Raw genomic sequence first — 22,244 nt, forward strand, 5'->3', positions numbered from 1 at the left:
GAGAGAGAGAGGGAGAGGGAGAGAGAGAGGGAGGGAGAGAGAGAGCGCTCATGCACAGCAGCCTCTATTTCTTTGTGAAGTTTTGCGGCTCCCAGGGTTTTCTCTGGGAAAGGGGTCCAAGTGGCTCTTTGAGTGTTTAAGGTTGCCGACCCCTGAGCTAGGTCAAGATCCATGACAGGGCTATAATCTATCGTAGGATAAGTTGCACCCCTTTTATGGAGAAAGAAGAAAGCTTCCAAAAAAACAAAAAAATAGAAAAGGAGAGAGGAAGAAAAGGGAAGAAAAGGAAAACCAGAAGATTACATTTAGGGAACCGGTCTATGGCATGCCAGAAACTGGTTCACGCAACAAGCAAAGCCCCATCCGCAGGATACAGGCAGCATGCAAAACCACACCTTCTCCAGTCCATGGGAAAACCTCTCTCCATGGAACCGGTCCCTGGTGCCTGAAAGCTTGGGGACCGCTGATTTAGGACACTTTCCTCCAGTTAGTATTCTCCGAATGTTGGGATTTATTTGCAAAATTTATTGGCCACTCACCTTACCAAGGGTAACTTTAGGCAACTTACAGTCGTAAAAATATCAAAACTATAGAGAACGCTGCTATGCCAATAAATCTGAAGAGTATTACCTGAAGGAGACCATCTGAATCTAGCTAGGTGAAATAATTTCATCACAAATTCAGAAGACAAATGCTTAAATATTTTCTGTAGTGCAGAAATGATACAAAGCAGAATCCAATGCAGAGAAAGTTTCTGAATCTTGAAGAATGCTAGCTTGTTCTAAATAATACCTGCGACATAGCTGGCATCGTGGAAGTAATAATGTTTAAAACCAGCATTTTCCCTCTTCCCATCTAGCCCGCCAAAAATCCACTAAAGCAGGGGCCTTCAAACTTGGCAACTTTAAGACTGGTGGACTTCAACTCCCAGAATTCCTCAGCCAGCCAGGGCTGGCTGAGGAATTCTGGGAGTTGAAGTCCACCAGTCTTAAAAGTTGTCAAATTTGAAGACCACTGCACTAAAACAAGGATTACCTTAGAGTTTCTCCGGAAGAACCCCTTCTTTTCCACAGGTTGATCAAACTGCTCGAGCGGCTGGTTGCGGAAGACGGTTTTCCATCGCCAACATGCATGCGAACCACCGTCGACGTGGTGAAGGCGCTGCGCACGTTCCTCTCTGGCTTGGCAAGGATGATGTACACCTTTGGCACGAACATGCAACCGAGGGCCACGGTGGCACTCAGGCTTACCGAAAAGCACATGGTGATAATCTTATAGTTGCTCCCGAAATAAATTGGCACAAAGGCCAGCCAAATGATGCAGGTGGTGTACATGGTGAAGGCGATATATTTAGCCTCGTTGAAATTTGCAGGGACGTTTCTGGTCTTGAACGCATAAAACGTGCAGCTTAAAATGAGCAAACCATTGTATCCAAGAGGGGTCACGACCCCCAAGTTGGTGGTGTTGCATATCAAGTACACTTCTCGGATGCTTGGGTAATCGTGCTTGGTATTTGGGGGCTCCATAATGAACAGGGCAACGATGATGCCAAGTTGAACACAGATCAGGATAAAAGCTATGACCAGCTGGGCACAAGCGCTCATGAATCGTGGCTTCTTGGTACAGATTTTCTTCTTGCTGCCGGCCAGAATCCTGGCGATGCGGTTGGTTTTCGTCACGAGAGCTGAGTAGCTCATAGCTGGGGAGAGACCAATGCCAATCCTTTGAAGGTAACAGTAGATCTGCTGAGGCTTGGCGATCAGGCAGAAGGTGCACAGGTAACCCAAAAAGATGCCAGCCAAGATGATGTAGCAGAGTTCTCGGCTGGAGGATTTGACAACCGGCGTGTCACGGTACATGATGAAGATGGCGGTGACAAATAAAGTAGCCAGGAGACCCAAGCAGGCAAAAACCACCGCAGCGATAGGTTCTGGATCACCCCATCGTAGATATTCAACTGGGATTAAATCGCAACCTGAGAAGGAGAGGAATAAAGAAGACAATTTTTTTAAGCAGCAGCCCTGGTTAAGGCAAGTAGGACACCTGTTCCTTGATATGTCGTTGATGGGAAACCCAATCATTGCTCCTTCGACTGCACTCTTTGGAATCAAACAAATCTAGGAATCGAATAGAAGTTCGCTGCAATTTGTCTGAGCAGTTGGTAGGGTCTGATGAAGTTACCAGGCTCAGAAGTAAACAGAGTTGGGCGTGGTTAATACTTAGTTGGGAGGTTACCAGGAAATACTGAAACAGAAGGAACGGGGAAGCTGAGATAATATCTGTGATGGATTGTAGTCTGGATTCCCAGAAGGGAGTGCATTCCAGAGGAGCAAAAGATGACTCAGTTTAGATAGTTTGTGTGAGAGAAAGAGGGTGAAGATGGATCCTCCCTAATAGTTCCCTGAGTACACTCTTTATGTGGCTGGTAGTTTGCTTTAATTTGGCAAGATTCTGTCTTTAGATGAGGAACAATAAAGAAATCTGCTTAGAAGAGTCACAACTTATCTTTCTTGGGTTTCTTACAGGAAATATTTTAGTTTAGCATAGTGGCTAAGGCATCAGGTTAGAATCCAGAAAAGTGTGAGTTTTAGTCTTGCTTTAGGCAGGAGGCCACTTAAGTGACTTTGGGCCAGTCACTCTCTCTCAGCCCTAGGAAGGATGCAATGGCAAGCTATTTCCCCAAAACTTTGCCAAAAAACCTGCAGGGACTTGCCTATACAGTCAACAAGAGTCAAGAGGGAAGGAAGGAAGGAAGGAAGGAAGGAAGGAAGGAAGGAGGGAGGGAAGGAGGGAAGGAAGAAAGGCTTTTTGTCTCTACAGACAATCTTCAACTTACAACAGTTTGTTTAGTGACTGTTCAAAGTTACAACAGTACTGAAAAAGTGACTTCTGGCTGTTTTCCATACTTATGATTGTTGCAACAATCTCATGGTCACGTGATCAAAATTCAGACATTTGGCAACTGGCATGTATTTATGACAGTTGCAGTGTCCCAGGGTCATGTGATCTTATGACCTGACCAGCAAAGTAAATGAGGAAGCCACTTTCTCTTAACAATCATGTTACTAACTTAAGACTTAACAGTGATTCACTTAACAACTGTAGCAAGAAAGTGCATAAAATGGAGTGAAACTCACTGTCTCGCTTAGCAACAGACATTTTGGGCTCAATTGCAGTCATAAGTCGAGGACTGCCTGAATTCCATTTCAGTAGATGAAATTCCCACAATAACAGTAGATGACCAGGCATTTTTCCAGCCACAATTCCATTATCCTCTTGACGAATGTCTTACTGAAATCGTTTAACCCAGGGGCCTTCAAACTTGGCCCTTTTATGACTTGTGGACTTCAACTCCCAGAATTCCTCAGCCAGGCACGCTGGCTGAGGAATTCTGGGAGTTGAAGTCCACAAGTCATAAAAGGGCCAAGTTTGAAGGCCCCTGATTTAACCTCTTCTCTTAAGCTAAAATAGATCTCCTAGTCCAGTGTTTCTCAACCTTGGCAACTTGAAGATGTCTGGACTTCAACTCCCAGAATTCTCCAGCCAGCAAAGATGGCTGGAGAATTCTGGGAACTGAAGTCCACCCAGCTTCAAGTTGTTAAGGTTGAGAAACACTGTATCTAGTCCAATACCTTTCTTCTGAGCTGCTTATCTGCTCCACAGCTCCTGAGTTATTACTGATAAAGCTGGCACTTGATGCCTCTTCTGAATTTTGCAGGTGCCATAATTTTGCCCTCTCAGTCTGCTTTGATGAGAAATTGATTGGTATCTGATTTCCCCCCAAAGTTAATCCGTTTAATCATTTGCCAAACCTGAAGCCACCCGAAGAGGATCTCAGTCAGTCGTAGGGTCTCACATTCCTTCCCACACTGATTGCATTTTCTTTTGTGATGTATAATTATATGTCAGCCATCCTTCTTTTTAGTTGTAACTGACACATCCTCTGCAAATTAAGCTTGTCCTAATTATCATATCCCACATTAATATTTAGCTTCCACCCTCTCCCCCTTTTCACACCCAGAAAGGGCAATTCCTCTAGCTCTCCAGCTGATTAATCAAGCAACTGCGGTACTAATATATTTAAATTTTAAACTCTTCACATATGGCGCCAGATGACTCGTTTCTCACTTCCTAGAATAAACTGTTGACATTTGTGTTGTCCTGAAATGTGCCTTGCAATGCAATTTCTCAGATATTTTCTTTCCCTATGAAAAAGGGCTCTTCCATCCCCCCTCCACATTATTCTCCAGGCACTTGATAGATGCTTTTGAATTTCCCTTGGTGACATTTTGGAGCTAAGCTGATTGTTAATGTTGACATTGTGTTCTGCTACGTATCACTCTGAAGCTGCTGGATTTATTAACTTGTCTCAGTCCCCCAAAACTCAATGGTTAGAGGTTCCTCAAAACTCCCTAGATCAGGGGTAGGCAACCTTGGCTCTTTTATGACTTGTGGACTTCAACTCCCAGAATTCCTCAGCTGGCTCAGGAATTCTGGGAGTTGAAGTCCACGAGTCATAAAAGAGCCAAGGTTGCCTACCCCTGCCCTAGATAGATGGTTTAGTCTACAAATTGCTGATTCAATTCCCCTAAGTAAGTGAGTAGCAAGTCTCCTATCATCAAAACATGCCCCCCCTTTTCTTTTGAGAAACTCTGGTCTACTTTTAGTCTGGTTTACTTTCCTGTCATTGATACACTTGACGATGTCCCTTCTCCAATCTATGGAGATTCTCAATCATCCAGGTCATGATTGTCCCAAAGGTGCATTTCAAAAATGCAACTTTGAAAAGCCCCTTTGGGATGTCCCTTCTCCAGGTGTCTCCATGCTTTCTTCCAAAGGGAGGCTGTGAAACTGATTGTTTAGCTCCAGCAGGGCTGGACTGGACTCGGTTGGACTGCACGGTCAATGTTCTTGATTTTTTTTCTTCTGTGTGTGACATGTTGCCATCAGTCTGTCTCTAAAGATTCATTATAGTCTATCTCTAAAGCAGGGGTGTTAAACTTGCAATGTCACGTGACGTGTCGCAACATATCATGACTTTTTTGATGTTGCTGGCAATGGGGTGGGAGCGGTTTTGCTCTGATACATCCAGCCCATGGGCCAGCAGTTTGACACCCTTGCTCTAAAGGATCATTTTCTCTGGTACTTAATTGTTCCTTACTAGGAGGAGTGGTGGTTCAGTGACTTAATGACACTGGGGACAGATTTTGCTCCAGAGGTTCAAGTCCCAGCACTGCATGGCAGGGCGAGCTCCTGTCATTTGCCTCAGTTTCTGCCCACTAGCAGTTTGAAAGTTTATTATATGCGAGTAGATAAATAGGTACCACTTCAGTGGGGAGACAAGCTGGCGCTTCATGCATATGGTTAGAATCCTGCTGGCGCTGGACCTTCCCGGTTGCAAAGTTCGTTTGTGAGGCAGTTTCAGTGGAGGAAGAGGATGCTCAGGATTGCATTGTATTTGTGTCAGAGGCACCAAAGCACTTTCAGATTGCAATGTTTAGTTGGTGATATCACTATTTCCTGAGGGACTTCCAATAGGTGGCTCATGTCATGTCCCAGGCAGGAGCTGAAGCAAAGGATGGGAGCTCAATCTGCCCCACAGCAGTACTTGGGTCTCAAACATGGACTTGCTAAACCTCCAACCCAGCATCCTAACTATGTGAGCCAACATGCTCCTATAGTCCCAGAGGACACTGCAGGAAAGCCATTCGTCTTTATTTCTGGTGCGGAGCTAGCTTTCCACCTATAGTGCACCTTGGAAAGCATGCAAGAATGAACCAAACAGGGCTAGCAGTCTCAGGCAGCCAAACAACTGCTCTGCATTAGCATTGTATTCTCCTGGCTAATGTTACATCGCCATACGCTAAATCATAATAATTACTCTTTACTGTGTTCACTTTGGTTGACCTCTTCTTCCTTTATACTTCAAGGCTACTCATCTTAGCTGAGGCATAACGTTCCCCTAGTCAAATTTAGTCTGACACATCTGAGTGACATCACGGGAAATGATTGCTCCAAACATTAAAGCAATCTGATTTTTCAGTTATCTTCTATTTCCCCCAATAGTGAGAATTGATTGAATTTTCCATACAAGTGTAATTTTATGGTATAGTGTTATTTTAAAAAGTTTTAGAGAAGCCAGTGGGGGGTGACACAGAATGGTGAGTCATAACTTATAGGATAGCCAGAAGCTGAAATTTCATGCAGAATGAGAATTCTAATTGCCGATCGCTAGAATTATTCATTTTTTTCATGTATTTTTCAAGAGGCACTGCAGCATCTAGAGGGAAAATTAGGAGGAAGGGGACAGCATAATACTAAAAACTAATTTTCTTTCTTTCTTTTTGTAATATTTTTGATATAGGTAAGATATGGCATGTGTTAACTGTTTTTAGCTTCCAAGATATAGCAATAATAGATGTATTGCAGCAGAAACAATAAAAAATCTGCACTGAAGGAAGCTTATCTGTAGACTAGAAGGAGCTATATTGAACTAAATGATCCAGGTAATGTATAAAGAAAGTTTATGTTAATTTTAAAAAAAACCACAGAAGTTTCTTGGTATGCTTAAGTACTCCATTTTACAAAATATTACCAATGCTTTCCATATAATGGATTGACCCAAACTCACTGCTAATTCCTTTAGCACAGGGGTGTCAAACTCGCAACGTCACGTGATGTGTCGCGATGTATTGCGACTTTTCCCCCATTGCTGGAGCTGGGGTGCGCACGGTTTCGGCATGACACATACGGCCCGTGGGCTGGCAGTTTGACACCCCTGCTCTAAAGGATCATTTTCTCTGGTAGTTAATTGTTCCTTACTAGGAGGCGTGGTGGCTTAGTGACTTAATGACACTGGAGATAGAGTTTGCTCCAGAGGTTCAAGTCCTAGCACTGCATGGCAGGGCGAGCTCCTGTCATTTGCCCCAGTTTCTGCCCACTAGCAGTTTGAAAGCTTGTTATATGTGAGTAGATAAATAGGTACCCCTTCGGTGGGGAGACGAGCTGGCACTTCATGCGGATGGTTAGAATCCTGCGGGCGCTGGACCTTCCCAGTTGCAAAGTTCATCTGTGAGGCAGTTTCAGTGGAGGAAGAAGATGCTCAGGATTGCATTGTATTTGTGTCAGAGGCACCAAAGCACTTTCAGATTGAAATGTTTAGCTGGTGACATCACTGTTTCCTCAGGGACTTCCAATAGGGAGCTCACGTCATGTCCCGGGCAGGAGCTGAAGCAAAGGGTAAGAGCTCAACCTGCCCCACAGCAGCACTTGGGTCTCAAACACGGGCTTGCTAAACCTCCAACCCAGCATCCTAACTATGTGAGCCACCGTGCTCCTACGGTCCCAGATGACACTGCAGGAAAGCCATTCATTGTGACTTTTTCCCCCTTGCCGGCAATGGGGTGGGTGCTGTTTCGCTATGATGCCTCCAGCCCACGGGCCGGCAGTTTGACACCCCTGTTTTAGCAAATGGAAGTTTATAATTATAACTGACTTTTGAGTTCTCCAGAATTCTTCATTAGGTTAATTGTTCTGGAGACCTTCCACATTCACTTTTGATTTGACTGGAGCTGAAATCTAGTGGCCACACTATAAAAACTGAGTTGGCAACTGAACTAACTCACTAGACTTGGAAGAGTCGGCCAGAGTAACAATTTATTAGTATTCTAAAGTATTCTACTCTGCTGGCTTCCTTCTAAGGAACTTCTTGCTAGCTCTACAGTACTGCAGAGTTGAACTATGTTCCAGGAAAAGAAGGAGAAAAGAAACAGCTGGTGTCGATAGGAGAAAATATTTGTAGCTCTGGGTTGAACTGTGGCATTCTTGGTGCTGCCTGAGCTTGATTGTTTCCTTGCAGATGTTTTTTTTCCCAACTGAGTGATGTAGGGTCATTAGGTAACATCATCAGTGCTAGAAGGTGTTGGATTCCAGAAGGTGCTAGAAGTGCTAGAATCTAGCACTGATGCTGCTGCCTAGTTTGGTAATGAGAAGTCTGCAAGAAAACAGCCACAAACAGTTGGATATTTCCTTCATGGTTGTAATAATAACATATTGGATCTGTAAGCTGAGTCATTAACTAGATTTATCTCTCTTTCTCTCATCTCTCTCTCTCCCTCCCTCTCTCTCATCTATCTGCCTATCTATCTATCTATCTATCTATCTNCTGCCTGCCTGCCTGCCTGCCTGCCTGCCTGCCTGCCTGCCTGCCTGCCTGCCTATCTATCTATCTATCTATCTATCTATCTATCTATCTATCTATCTATCTATCTATCTATCTATCTATCTATCTATCTATCTATCTATCTATCTATCTATCTATCTATCTATCTATCTATCTATCTATCTATCTACATAGCTACCTAGCTTCATAGCTACCTAGCTAGCTACCTACCTATCTACCTATCTACCTATCTACCTATCTACCTACCTACCTACCTACCTATCTATCTATCTATCTATCTATCTATCTAGCTAGCTAGCTACATAGCTACCTACCTAACTACCTAGCTACCTAGTTACCTAGCTAGCTATCTCTATTATCCATTCATCCAGTACCTGTGTTTCTGCTCTATCATCTCAAAAATCGACATATCTAGAGGATATGAGTAAGAAATAAAAATGCCTGCTCAGAGGGAAGGTTGATCAAAGGCTGGTGGAATTAATAACATTGACTCTCTTCTCGTATCTTTCAAAGCTACTGAATTTAACAATTTCTTTTACCTGCTGCACTAATCACAAAGACTGTGAGTTGGTCTTATTTTCCTCCTCCAAGAACAATTCAAAAACAGTAATAAGCCAGGAAAAAATAATCAGTCAGGAGGAATAGACCAAAAGAAGGGAGAAAAAAATCAGTCTACCGCAAATACTGCCTTCCTGGCAGGTGTGTACTCCCTCTAAATGCAATTCGCTTTCATTTTTAGCATTAATCTAACTGAAATAATGTTCTTTTAAATACTTCAGAACCGTAGGAGGGAAGATTTAAAGCAAATGTTGATGAACAATAAAGCTGCTGTACAGGAAGAATGCAATATGCATTTATACCCACATTTAAAAAAAAAAAAGACCTGAACATCTACCAGAGCAAATGGGAGCAGATGTGGATTAAAAAAAAAAAAAAATGAAACGATAAAGGGAACTTTTCCAGTACTGGTTAATTTTTAAAAGCTCAGAGTGCTTACAGCATCACCAGGCTGTTTGCATAAGACAGGGGTCTTCAAACTGGCCTTTTTATGACTTGTAGACTTCAACTCCCAGAATTCCTCAGCCAGCGTGCCTGGCCAGGCACACTGGCTGAGGAATTCTGGGAGTTGAAGTCCACAAGTCATAAAAGGGCCAAGTTTGAAGTCCCCTGGCATAAGACTTCATCTCTTCTTTATCGCTTTCTGGACTGAGCGATCAAGGGATATCATTTCATCTCATATCCCAGGAAAATCTAAAAATGAATCGTCTAATCCACAAAGAGGAGTAAAGCTACAACAAGTATGCCAGGGTTTTTGTAAAAGATGAAAAGAACTTACAAAAAACGTTATGTCTTTTTTTTTTTTTTTTAAAGATTGCATCTACTTGTATGTTTCAAGACAAATAAACTGGGCACCGGTTCCAATGAATGAATGAATAACAAACAAATGAACAAATGTATGTATTGTGTATGTACGAACACACACATATGGAAGACCAATGGTAGTGGGTTGCACCTGTGACTGGAATTCTCCCACCGTAGATTCATCTGAGCTTAAACTGTCAAACCCATTCCTAGAAGAATCTTTCCATCTCTATCCAGTTCTTATAATATTTTCCCAAGCACAGAACTTCTATTAAACCTAAATTGTGACCCCTCAAAAATCTTGGGTTAAAGAATTCAAATGCCCCTTGAACTGTTTTCTGTCCCAATTGGATTCTTATCTCAATTAATTATTTCCATGCTGCCAAAAATAAGGGAAAAATGATTTACAGGGAAGAGAATGGAAGAGAGAGAGAAGAGGAGATGGGAGAGAAAGAGAAAGGAAGGGAAGAGGAGAGGAGAGGAGAAGAGAAGAGAAGAGAGACAAAGGGAACTGAAGAGAAGAGAAGAGAAGAGAGACAAAGGGAACTGAAGAGAGAAATAGAAGATAGGGAAGAAGGGGGGAAGGAAAGGGAAGAAAAGGGAGAGAAAAAGAAAAAGGGAAATTAAAAGAGAATTATACAACACATTGTGGGAAGTCAGCTCCCCAGAGAAGGAAATAGTAAAAGGGCAGAAAAATATATTTCCTCAAAAGGATTTTTAAAAGCAGAAACCAACCCTGCCCCCAAGTCTCTCTGTCCCAAGCAGGAACCAGCTCTATACAAATGCAGATGTAAACCACCAGAAAGGCCCCAGCTAGGAGATCAAGAAGACAAAGAAACCTAAAATCTGCATACCCCACCCAAACTCTAGGAGTTAGTAGCCTCATCACCAGGGCAGCAGGATATGATAATAGGACTAACCCATCACCATAAAGAATACCAGAGAGGCACACCTAAACTCAGGTCAGAATATGTGACACAGGAAATAGCCTCAAAGTTCATGCCACAGGAACAGGAAACTATTCCAAACAAAAGGCTAGAGAGGGTATAAAAACCTACTACCCGTGTGCTCAGCCCTTCTTTTTCTCTGGTCTTTCCTGCAAGAACCATCTTTCTGGCTCTTCAATAAACTGCAACCTTCTTCCCAAAGCAGTCGCCATGTTGTTTATTTATCCCCGGCTTGGATGAACCAGGATGAAGACTTTAATCCACCAACATACATGACCAAGGTGAGCATATTGGTGATACACAAACCAGGAGCTCTTTTCTATGCTTGTAGTGTCAATATTGACAAATCTGGTCTCCTGGCTGCTGTTTGAAGAAGTAGGATCCACTAACAAGACGACACGGTTGAGCGTTCTACTTATCTCTTTTACCTCTAGAAACGTGGGTGAGAAGCAAAGAGCCCCAGAGTAATATTGTGCTCAGTGCACCTCCCTCCATTTTCCAGGACAGCTTTGTCTTGTGTCAAACAAGAAGACCTGACTGGTCTTCAACAATCTCAGAAATGACGCATTTCAAGGACAGCTGAGCAAGCCTTGCAAGATCTACCATGAAGGGCATTTTGAATGAGGAAGAGTCTTAATTTCCATTCAGCTACTAATTGGGGGTGATTCCCCCCCCCCTTTTTTCCAGGGGATATGCAATTACTGCTTCAGAGGAGAGAAACAGAGCCTTGGGGATGAGGGAGATAAGACTTTAAGGCAGGGGGCAGATTTTTTTCCCCCCTAAACTATTTGCCAGCCAGACTGAAAACTTGCAAAGAAGGTTTGCAAAAGTAGCAATTGCCTTCTAGCTTGTTAGAACGGTGACTTTAAAAGCCAGCCTAAGCCTTGACAGCCGATGGAGAGCAATCCAATTTCTATGCGTCGTGCACGGGGTCCCCGTGATCCAACAAACGCTCGCACTGGGATCAATTTATTTTCAGGTGGCATCAGATTCTTGCCTGTTTTTACTGCTATAGAAAAACATTGCAAAGCCCTGTGGATTGCAACAAAACCCGACAGGTCACTTTAAAAGAAAAACAAAAGCTGCAGCCAACCCTGGCACTCATTTTTCAAAGGTTTGCTTCTGGACTGAAAGAGAGAGCAGAGCAAAAGTGGAGGGGATATCAAAAGAAACAGGATGCTGGAAATTTTACTTCTCTCCTAATCAGTTGTCACACAGAGGGGAATGGGAGAAAAACATAAATAAAATGCGTGACTTGGGGACACAGTAGAAATCAAAGTATCTGCACTGGCATTATTAACTCTTAATATTTGTATACTACTAACAGTCTCCTTTCAGACTCAGAAAGGGGAGGCGGTAGCCTAGTGGTTAAGATGCTGGGCTTGTCAAACAGAAGATCAGATGTTCGAGACCCAAGTACTTGAGGGGATGAGCTCCCGTTCCTGCCTCAGCTCCTGCCAACTAGCAGTCTGAAAACACGAAAATGCAAGTAGATAAATAGGTACCATTTTGGTGGGATGTGCCTTGGTGTATAGTTAGGGTTAGGGTTAGGGCCACATGACCATGGAAGAGTCTTCAGACAACGCTGGTTCTCTTGGTTAAGAAACTGAGATGAGCATATTCAAATTAATACATTTCTAAATAAAATTCAATCAATCAATAAAATTATCAATAACATTTTACCTAAACAAGTCCAAATCCTGTATTTAAGCTTTACTAGATTCTGATTACCATAGTCCAATTTAGTCTTAAATAAACATGTTGCTTACACTTCGGGTATCCCCTAATTTTCCTCTTTTCATAACATAATAATTATAATGTCTAAAATAAGCATATTATTCCAACAGTTACATTCTTACATTTCCTAAATATATTCCATTTCTTATTCTAATAACTCCTCATTTACTAATACCATGTCTCTCATTGTCACAATCCATTTTCTTGTTCTCGTTCCATTATAAAGTGGTTGACATACCTAAAATAAATATATTATTCCAAGAAGTAGAGTCTTACTCTGTTTCACATATATATTCTATTTCTTATCCTAGAAGCTCCTCATTTAAAACCTTTTTCATGTTACAATTCCAAACTAAAATCTGACCAGTGGTTTTCATCTCGGTTGTAGATCTAAATCTTAAACATTAAATCAGTCCGTATCTCTATAATGCTATATTAATTGAGGGAAACACAGAGAGAACTTTTAAGGAATTAACCTGAGCTATATATATGTATGACTTTGTTTTTGGATAATTAATTACTCCATCTCCACGTTGTTTCCTAAGCACTCTGATGTAAAAATTGAAAAACCAATAAAACTTGTTTAAAAAAAGAAAAGAAAGAAACTGAGATGAGAACTGTCCCCTAGAGTTGGACATGACTGGACAGGGAAATCCTTTACTTTTACCTTAATTATGTAAACCCATTCACAACTATCAACCATACCCAGCGAATGGGATCCAGTGAATCCCAAAGTTTCCATGAATATGTTTTGAAGGTAGCAAGACATGGCTCCTCAAGACATGGCTTTTCCAGCAAGCGGGCCTGACCTAGGGAGGATTTTAGGTAGGGATGATTTTAAGAAAATTTTAATTGACACACAGCTTCTAATATTTGGCTTTTAATTTGGTTTTATGGGGTTTTTTTGTTCTTTATGTATTTTGTTTGTCTGTTTTAATATGCTGTGCACCGCCCTGAGTCCTACGGGAGAAGGGCGGTATAGAAATTAAATTATTAAATTAAATTAAATTAAATTAAGAAAGTTGTAAGATGGTGGAACTAACTAAAAGCAAAAGGTTCATATAATTATATATGCTGATAGGTTGGGGGGAGGAGGAGGAGGAGGAGGAGGAGGAGAATACCCCATCGGCTTCAATATAAATCTTCAAAAATTCAACATTCTGTTGCCATTCCTATTTGTAAGTCAATGTTCTACTATTCTGCACCTACCAGTGAGGTCATGGTTGGGCCAGGATCCCAGCTCACAGGCCCTGCATGTGTATTCATCAAAGACAAACTCATTCTCTTTGCATGGCGTGCAGGTCCAACAGCAACTGACTTCTCCCTTGCGGATAACCTGAAAAGAACACACAGCAAACCTATTTTTAAATTCCTTATGTTTTCTAAAGCTTAGGATTTGTTATCTTTTTTTTTTAAATCGGCTCTGCTTTTGTGCTATTTTATGACACCCATCCATTTTTTACAAAAAGCACCGAAGTTGTTCACGATCCCTTTTGGGTGAGTGGTTTAGAGATCCTGGCCCATTTTATAAAGGAGTTTTCAAGTTTGGTCCACGTTGGGCTGAGTTTTGCACCCCAACTCATTCAGGATGTTTTGCTCATCACGGTCATTGACAATGATAGTTCTTTAAAATCTACAGGTCAGTTCTTACCTTGCGGTTGGGAGAGAGAAGGGACATTCTGCTGAATTTCAAATTTGCCATTTAATTTATTTATTTATGGGTTATTTACGTATCAAACAAATTTATAGAGCTGCCCAACACACATACAATGATACTGATGGAAGAGAATATTTATAGTTCAGGGATGAACTGTGGAGTTCTTGGTGCTTTCTGAGCTTGGTTGGGGGTGTTTTTTTTTTGCAGATGTTTCATTACCAAACTAGGTAACATCATCAGGGCTAGTGCTGATGATGTTGCCTAGTTGGGTAACGAAACATCTGCAGGAAGACAACCAAGCTCAGAACACCAAGGACTTCACATACAATGATTCCAGACCATTTCCATGTATATGTTAGTCACAAGACTAAGACTCTCTCTGAAAGTTTGTGAGTTTAACCTGGAAAACAATTAATGTTGTCATCACTGTCTCTGAATCAGAATCTGCCAGGAACCGTGGTCAATTTGCTTCCAGGTCCAATTCAAAGGGTTGCTTATGACCTTGTGGGAAGTCAGACCCCCCACACCCCAGAGAAGGAAATATTAAAAGGACAGGAAAATATATTTCCTCAAAGGATCTTAAAGAGGCAGAAAAACATGCCCAGTTTTTCTTAATAGCCCCAAGTCTCCCTTCCCCAAGCAGAAACCAGCTCTGTAGAAATGCCGATGTAATAATCCATTCAGGAAGGTCGAAGCTAGAAGCTTAGGAAGACAAAGTCATCTAAAATCTACATACCCCATCCAAACTCTAAGACAGGACATAATAGCATTAACCCACAGATGCCAAAGGGCACACCCAGACTCAGGTCAGAATACATGACACAGGAAATAGCCTCAAACAGGAATAGGAAACAACTCCAAACAAAAGGCTCCAGAGGGTATAAAAACCCACTCCCTACATGTGCGCTCTCTCTCTTCTGCCAGAGCCAACTTTCTGTCTGGCTCTCCTCTTCAATAAACTGCAACCTTCTTTCTAAAGCAGTCGCCATGTTTATTCCCAGCTTGGACTGAACCACGATGAAGACTTTTCTTTCAACAACCTTTAAAGGCTTACATAGAATGGGGCCAGGTTACCTATGGAACCGTTTTCGCCTCATCACCTCAGCCCATTCCACTGAGGCAGGCAGGGAAGGAAGGTATTTTGCAGACCCTAACAGTCAAATAATTCTGATTGGGGGGGTCTAGGAAGAGACCCTTTTCTGCTGTTGTCGCTGCCCTGTGGAACATTCTTCCCCCCTCCCCTGGTGTGAGGCAGACCCCTGTTCTCCTGGCCTTCTGGAAAGCTGTGAAAATATAGCTCTGCAGCCTTACTTGGGGTACACAAAGGAGCACCTAGCTGCAGGGCTGGCTAGCACTCAGAGAGCCCCCCCATCTTTTATTATTTAATAATAACAACAACAACTGGTGGGACCATAAAATAGAGAAAGTCATTGAAATTGAAGAAGTTAAATTGCTCTGGGAGTTTAGAATTCAAACAGACAGGCACCGGCTACATAACACCCCGGACTTAACAATTGTCGATAAGAAAGACAAAAAAGTCTGGAGAGTGGACGTGGCAGTGCCTGGAGACAGCAGAATAAAAGAGAAAGAGTTGGAGAAGATAACAAAATATAAAGACCTACAAATAGAAATAGAACGACTGTGGCAAAGGCAAGCAAGGGTAGTGCCAATAGTAATAGGAGCCTGGGGTGCAATCCCAAAACAACTGGAGCACCACTGGAACACCATTGGCATTGACAAATTTGCCATCAGTCAATTGCAAAAGGCGGTCTTACTAGGAACTGCTTCCATCCTGCGACGATATCTGTAATACCATCAAACATCCACATCTGCCTATCCCAGGTCCTGGGTAAGGACTCAATAGGTAGACAAAATGCCAAATTCAGTCTGAACATCTGTGCGATTAATAATTAATAATAATAATAATAATAATAATAATAATAATAATAATAATAATAATAATAATAATAATAATAATAATAATAATAATAATAAAAAATTTATTTGCCACCTATTGTGCCACGGGGCTACTGTGGGTGGCAAGTTAATTAACTAATTAACTTTTAACATTGCTTGCCTCTTTTAAATTTTTTCATAGGGTTTTATGTTTTTAATACTTTATTGTACACCACCCAGAGTCTCTCTGTGAGGCAGATGGGCGGTTTGAAAACTTTGATAAAGAAATAAATAAAAATAATTGTGTGTGCATGTGTGGGAGGCTCTGTAGTGTTGGCCTAGGCAACTGGGATCGGTTGGATCAGCAATTCCAAACCACGTAGATTCACCTTAATCTCTCCTTTTTCACAAGGGTCACTGCACACAGATCTGATGACCAAACTTTTCTTTGCCCAAATTTCATCGTCGGCCATCTTCAGCTCACCGTTGTCCCAACTTCCGACGTTGATGTAATCGTATTGATCCTTCCTCATTTTCTTAAAGTTCATGATCTCATACCTTTCCAACAAAAAAGAGAAACCACTCCATTGAACTTAAATCCATGAGCGTCTCCATGAGAAAAGAGGCACAAAATAAGGTCACAGCTAACCAACAGCATTTTTTCATCGGCCTGTTAAATTCAGACTGAATTGAAATCAATAGGATTAATGTTAGATATGACTGTTAAATTAAGGTTAGATGTGACTGTAAAAGTCACATCTAACATTAATTCTATTGATTTTTAATTCAATCCAGAATGTGAATACAAGTTACATATCGTAGTGTATTTATAAGATTGGATGTTGAAATATTCCAAATAACATCTAAATTCAGTCACAGCTTTGTTCCATATAGTATCAACCTTGCGAACTTTCAAGTTTCCTCTTTCCACTATGTATTCAAACTGGACAGTGATTAGTATATGAATGATGATGATGATGATGATGATGATGATGATGATGATGATGGAAGGGACCTTGGAGGTCATCTAGTCCAACCCCCTGCTCAGGCAGAAAACCCTATACCATTTCAGACAAATGGCTATCCAGTCTCTTCTTAAAAACTTCCAGTGTTGGAGCATTCACCGCTTCTGGAGGCAGGTTGTTCCACTGGTTAATTGTTCTAACTGTCAGGAAGTTTCTCCTTAGTTCTAGGTTGCTTCTCTCCTTGATTAGTTTCCATCCGTTGCTTCTTGTCCTGCCTTCAGGCGCTTTGGAGAATAGCTTCACTCCCTCTTTTTTGTGGCAACCCCTGAGATATTGGAACACTGCTATCATGTCACCCCTTGTCCTTCTCTTCAATAGAATAGAATAGAATAGAATAGAATAGAATAGAATAGAATAGAATAGAATAGAATAGAATAGAATAGAATAGAATAGAATAGAATAGAGCTGGAAGGGACCTTGGAGGTCTTCTAGTCCAGGCCCCTGCTCAAGCAGGAGAACCTATACCATCTCAGACAAGTGACTATCCAGTCTCTTCTTAAAAACCTCTAGTGATGGAGTGCCCACAATTTCTGAAGGCAAGCTGTTCCACTGGTTAAGTATGTACTGTATGTATGTGTGTATGTGTATATAAGTATATAACATATGTATATAGTTATACACATATATAACATATATATATATATATTCTTTTGAGAGAGAACAGAATTTCATTTTCAATGTGTGCCAGGGTATTCACCATAAAAAATGACAATAAAGGTTATCTTATCTATCTTATTTTATTAAAGAAATTGAGTACAGGTAGTCCTATGACCACAACTGAACCCAAAATTTCTCTTGCTAAGTGAGACATTTGTTAAGTGAGTTTTGCCTCATTTCACGGCCTTTCTTGTAACAGCTGTTAAGTGAATCAGTGCCATTATTAAGTTAGTAACATGGTTGTTAAGGGCATCTGGTTTCCCCATTGAGTTGGCTTGTCAGAAGGTCACACAAGGTGATCGCATGACCCCAGGGATACTGCAACCGTCATAAATAGGAGCCAGTTGCCAAGACTCTGAATTTTGATCACGTGATCATGGGGATGCCACAATGGTCATAAGTGTGAAAAATGGTCATAAGTCACTTTTTTCATAAGTCACTTTTTTAAATGAACGGTTGTAAGTTGAGGAGTAACTGTAAGTAACAAGCCAAGGCATTTTGTGTTTTCTTGATGGTGAAATATATACAGTACCTTCCTGGTGAGTCTCCATTTTCATCAAAGGAGATCATATCTCCAGAAACCCCAGTGAAATTGGCCTTCATCAGTGAATCAAGGAGTTTCCGTCCATCAATCGGCTTCATGGCATCACAAAGACCCGCATAGCCTGGGCACAGTGCCATTTGCATGTTGTGGAGGCCATAGGCCATGGAGTATATCGCATTAATCACAAACCCCATCTTGGAATCTTGCACGTGTTGTGCTTGTAAGGTCAGGTTACCTGTGAAGAGAAGAACAGATAACGATGGCTGCCATTTTCAGATGAACAAAAATATACTTTATTCCTTGTCTGCTTGCTGTAAGTTTTTCCCCTTTCTCTCTCTCTCTTGGCACCCTAGGGGAAATGAAAGCATCTGTATTTAGGCAACACTGCCGTTCTCTTGCACACCAGGTCTGACTCTCAACGGGGCCAGCAAGTAGTTATTTTCATGGAAGCCAACCCACCCGTTCTTTCGGTAAGTGGCTTCCAACCAATCGGGGTCTGGCATCTCAACAAAGATCCTCGCTAAAAAGAACAGTTGGAAGAAAGTGTTCCCTGGCATGTGAGCTGTGAAAAACCAAGAAATTTCCCTACCACCAAAACTATTGTCATGACGACGAAATAGTGTGAGATTGCTGAAGTGGCCTGCCAATGTCAAAGCATGTGTTTGCAAAGCCTCCCCTGTGTTGTGGCTTGAAAGATGTTGGGTAGAAACCATTTTCTGTTCAAAACAGTGGGGACCACTGAGTACAGAAGGGCCTTGTAGGGACAACGGCCATTGTAAATAATTCCAAGTGGGGCTCTTACTTACACCTTCCGCTGGACGTTCATGAATGCTATTTGTCTGGAAAGGAAAAGCATTCTGTGGTGTTTTGCTAAGGAAACTATTCATGGCCTACAGTCATTTCCTCCCCTCCCCAATGGGAAAACCCACTTTATATAACCCTAGATTATCCTATGTAATATTCTTATGCACGTCTACTATTCTATTAACAGATATGCTCTTCTTCTTGCTTTGTTATCATATAGCAATAGCAATAGCACTTAGACTTATACACCGCTTCACAGTGCTTTACAGCCCTCTCTAGGCGGTTTACAGAGTCAGCCTATTGCTCCCAACAATCTGGGTCCTCATTTTATCGACCTGGGAAGGATGGAAGGCTGAGTCAACCTGGAGCAGGTGAGAATCGAACTGCCAAACTGCTGGCAGCTGGCAGTCAGCAGACGTAGCCTGCAGTACTGCACTCTAACCACTGTGTCACCATGGCTCATATAGTTCTCAGTTCCTGTCATGTTTTCAAGGTCAGCTTTCTTTCTGGGTTCTTCAGAGCTTAGAGCTTAGAATGGGAAGGTCTCCTCCTCCTCCTCCTCCTCCTCCTCCTCCTCCTCCTCCTCCTCCTCCTCTTTCTGACGTAGGATTTTTAAAAAAAATTCATTTGTGCAAATAGGAATCAAAGCCGTTATTTCACTACGAACGAGGAGGATAGCAGTTCCAAAGTTGCACGTACACAAAAGCGTTAAGACGGGTAACCTAAATCTAACACAGCAAGGAATCCCCGGTCGTGAAGTTTTGATGAAGAAAAACAAGGAAGTTTTTAGAGCAGCGTTCCTTGGAAAAAAAGAAATGGGAACTAAAGGGTGTGAGTGAACGAAGTAGAATCGCATGGAAACAGAGAGAGAAAAATTACCTTCTCAGAAATTCCAGTTCAGCTCAGATTTAAAGTCTAACCTCCCACTGGCTCACGGGATGCAGAGCAGAGGCAGATGATCCCTGGCTTCCAGTGGTCCTCATGCAGATAGCTACTGATGTCTTCTCCTCCCACGCTTTCTGGCAGCCCACCAAACAGCTAGGAGCAAGTTGCCAGGAAGTCCTCCTTCCCCATGGCCTTCAGCAGCTTGCCAAACAGCTGCTAATGGGCTAGGCTGTTTCAGATCTCTGGGTTTCTGCTATTACTTGCATCAAAATCCAACCAGTGATCTTCAGTAGTATCCTAGAGCTATGGGGGGGGGGGGCATTTAAGTAATTGAGTCTCTACCCCCTGCTCAGTGCAGAAATTAAAGCATCCCCAACAGATGGCTCTGAGCAGCACGATCACTGAGGAGTGAAATGATGGAATACACACAGCCTCTGCCATTTTGCTCAGGATTCGTGCTTTCCTTTGCGTTCCATCAGAACACAGAAATGTTACCCATAAAGGCGAATATTTGTAGCTCGGGGTTGACATGAGGGGTGCTTGGTGTTCCCCGAGTTTGCTTTCTTTCTTGCAGATGTTTCATTACCCGAACTACAGTGCTAGTCATCAGCTACAGTCCACGAACAGTGTAACCTTCCCCTATATTAAAGACATCTCGGAAACAACCAACTGATGAGTACAACCATTTGGCATCTTTGTGGCACACAAGCCATCTAAAATCCTCCAAAACATCTTAAACAAAGCAAAGGACCCAAAGAAGAGCAAATAGAAGTCGTCGACAACATACAATGTAACAGCCACAATGTAGGACAGGCAGGCGGAAGACAAGCAAAGCACGTCCACCAACACCAATGAACAGTCAGAAGAAATGACGAGAACTCCTTAATCTTGTGAAAAATGGACAGACTCGGTGACAATTTTGACTGGGACACTGTTCGCATTTTAGATCAAGCCAAATCCAAACATGGTAGGCAATTCTCAGAAGCTACAAATCAGCCATCAACAGAGACAGAGAGATAAACACATTTACCAACCATTCAAAAAAGGCAATAAATAGCCCTAGGAAGGAAACAAAGATTAGAACATCTCCCCCTTCTGCAGCCAGTAGTCAGATAAGCAGGGATCAGCACCAGACAAACAATCAGGTAGAAAACAATACTCTAATCAAAGAGTAGCCAAGGAAGAAACTACACTCCCACCAAAACTGGTAAGGAAAGCTACTATATCTACACAGGCAGCAAACCCCACTGTCCCCTGTACTGATGATGTTGCCTAGCTGGGTAATGAAACATCTGCAAGCAAACAACCAAGAACAGAGAACATCAAGAATTCCAAAACCCTTGAGAATGCCATGGATAGCCAAGAAATCAAACAAACAGACCATATAACAAATCAATTCAAAGTTGTCACTTTAAGACCGAAATGAATCAAATTATCAAATTCTGGTCACATTATCTGAGATGTCCATGATGACAGGAAAGGTGAAAAGAAAGGGAAGAAGACAACAATCAGCAGCAAACTAGATGGGATTAATTACATCAATGATGGGTGCACTGTTGAAAGATTGGAAAAGCCAAGTTGAGAAATGGTTACGTCATCCTGGTGAACCTTTATTTATGTGATTTTTAAGAGTCGTCAGTGAACTGATGGCTCATAATCAACCAACCAACCAACCAACCAACCAACCAACCAACCAACCATCCATCCATCCATCCATCCATCCATGCATCAATCAATCAATCATTTTTGCCATGGATTATGACTTTGATTCATTCTAGCCTTATCGACATAGCATATTTCACCTACTCAACTGTTTATCGAGTTCAATTTCTGTTGTGGTAGTTCTTGCAGCATACAATCAAATAACCTCTGGCAAGCATCACTATTTTTGTAAAACAAAATACTCATGCCCTTCCTGACAGCCAGCACAATAGTGGCAAAGCCTCATCATATCTCTAAAACCTTCAGAAACCAGAAGGTATGACCTGGGCACTATCCATGTTTGGGAGACATGATCTGTGCTGCAACAATCTGAGAGCAAGTTGTGTAATGGAGAACCTTGTTTTTCCACTTTAAATCTCTAAACTTAACCTTGGAAGACAAGAGAGCACATTCCAAGCCTGGATAGGAAACAGAGGAAGAAAGTAAAGATAGTCACTCCTTAGAATCATCCTGGGTATATCTGTTAGGGCTGTAGGGAGCAGTAAGAGTTTAGTCTGGCAAGATTCTGTTGCTGTGCATAAGCAAATAAAGAACTAAACTCTGCTGAATTGTTCCACGTTGTTTTGGGCTGAGCTGGACACAGAGTTTGTAAACCATTTGACGTGGTTATATACTCTTTGCAGTCCACAGTTAACAGGTGAAGGTAATTTAATTGAAAACAAACTTGGAATTTTTTAAATTTAAAACTAACTCCCTTCTAACTCACTGCTGTAAAAACAATAAAAAAAGATTAAATTTTTTTGGATCCTTGCATCAAATAATAAAATCGGCTTTCCTTCTGCTGGATAATTTTATCTTTTCTACTTACAATGAGCCTAAGATAAGT

At 41.8% G+C, this 22,244-nt stretch overlaps 1 protein-coding gene across 1 annotated transcript in view; it reads right to left on the reverse strand.

Moving 5' to 3' along the window:
* Window positions 1–22,244, reverse strand: part of GRM5 (glutamate metabotropic receptor 5) — an 82,260-nt gene that overhangs the window by 34,932 nt on the left and 25,084 nt on the right. The window contains exons 4-7 of the mRNA XM_015823369.1: window positions 17,996–18,242; window positions 16,171–16,339; window positions 13,438–13,564; window positions 1,036–1,975 (exon numbers count right to left, since the gene is read on the reverse strand). Of these exons, the coding sequence (XP_015678855.1) occupies window positions 1,036–1,975; window positions 13,438–13,564; window positions 16,171–16,339; window positions 17,996–18,242 (1,483 nt within the window). The remainder of the gene's footprint in view (window positions 1–1,035; window positions 1,976–13,437; window positions 13,565–16,170; window positions 16,340–17,995; window positions 18,243–22,244) is intronic.

The sequence above is a fragment of the Protobothrops mucrosquamatus genome, unplaced genomic scaffold, assembly GCF_001527695.2.
Source record: "Protobothrops mucrosquamatus isolate PMUCROS unplaced genomic scaffold, P.Mucros_1.0 scaffold1851, whole genome shotgun sequence".
Taxonomy (NCBI): Eukaryota; Metazoa; Chordata; class Lepidosauria; order Squamata; family Viperidae; genus Protobothrops; species Protobothrops mucrosquamatus.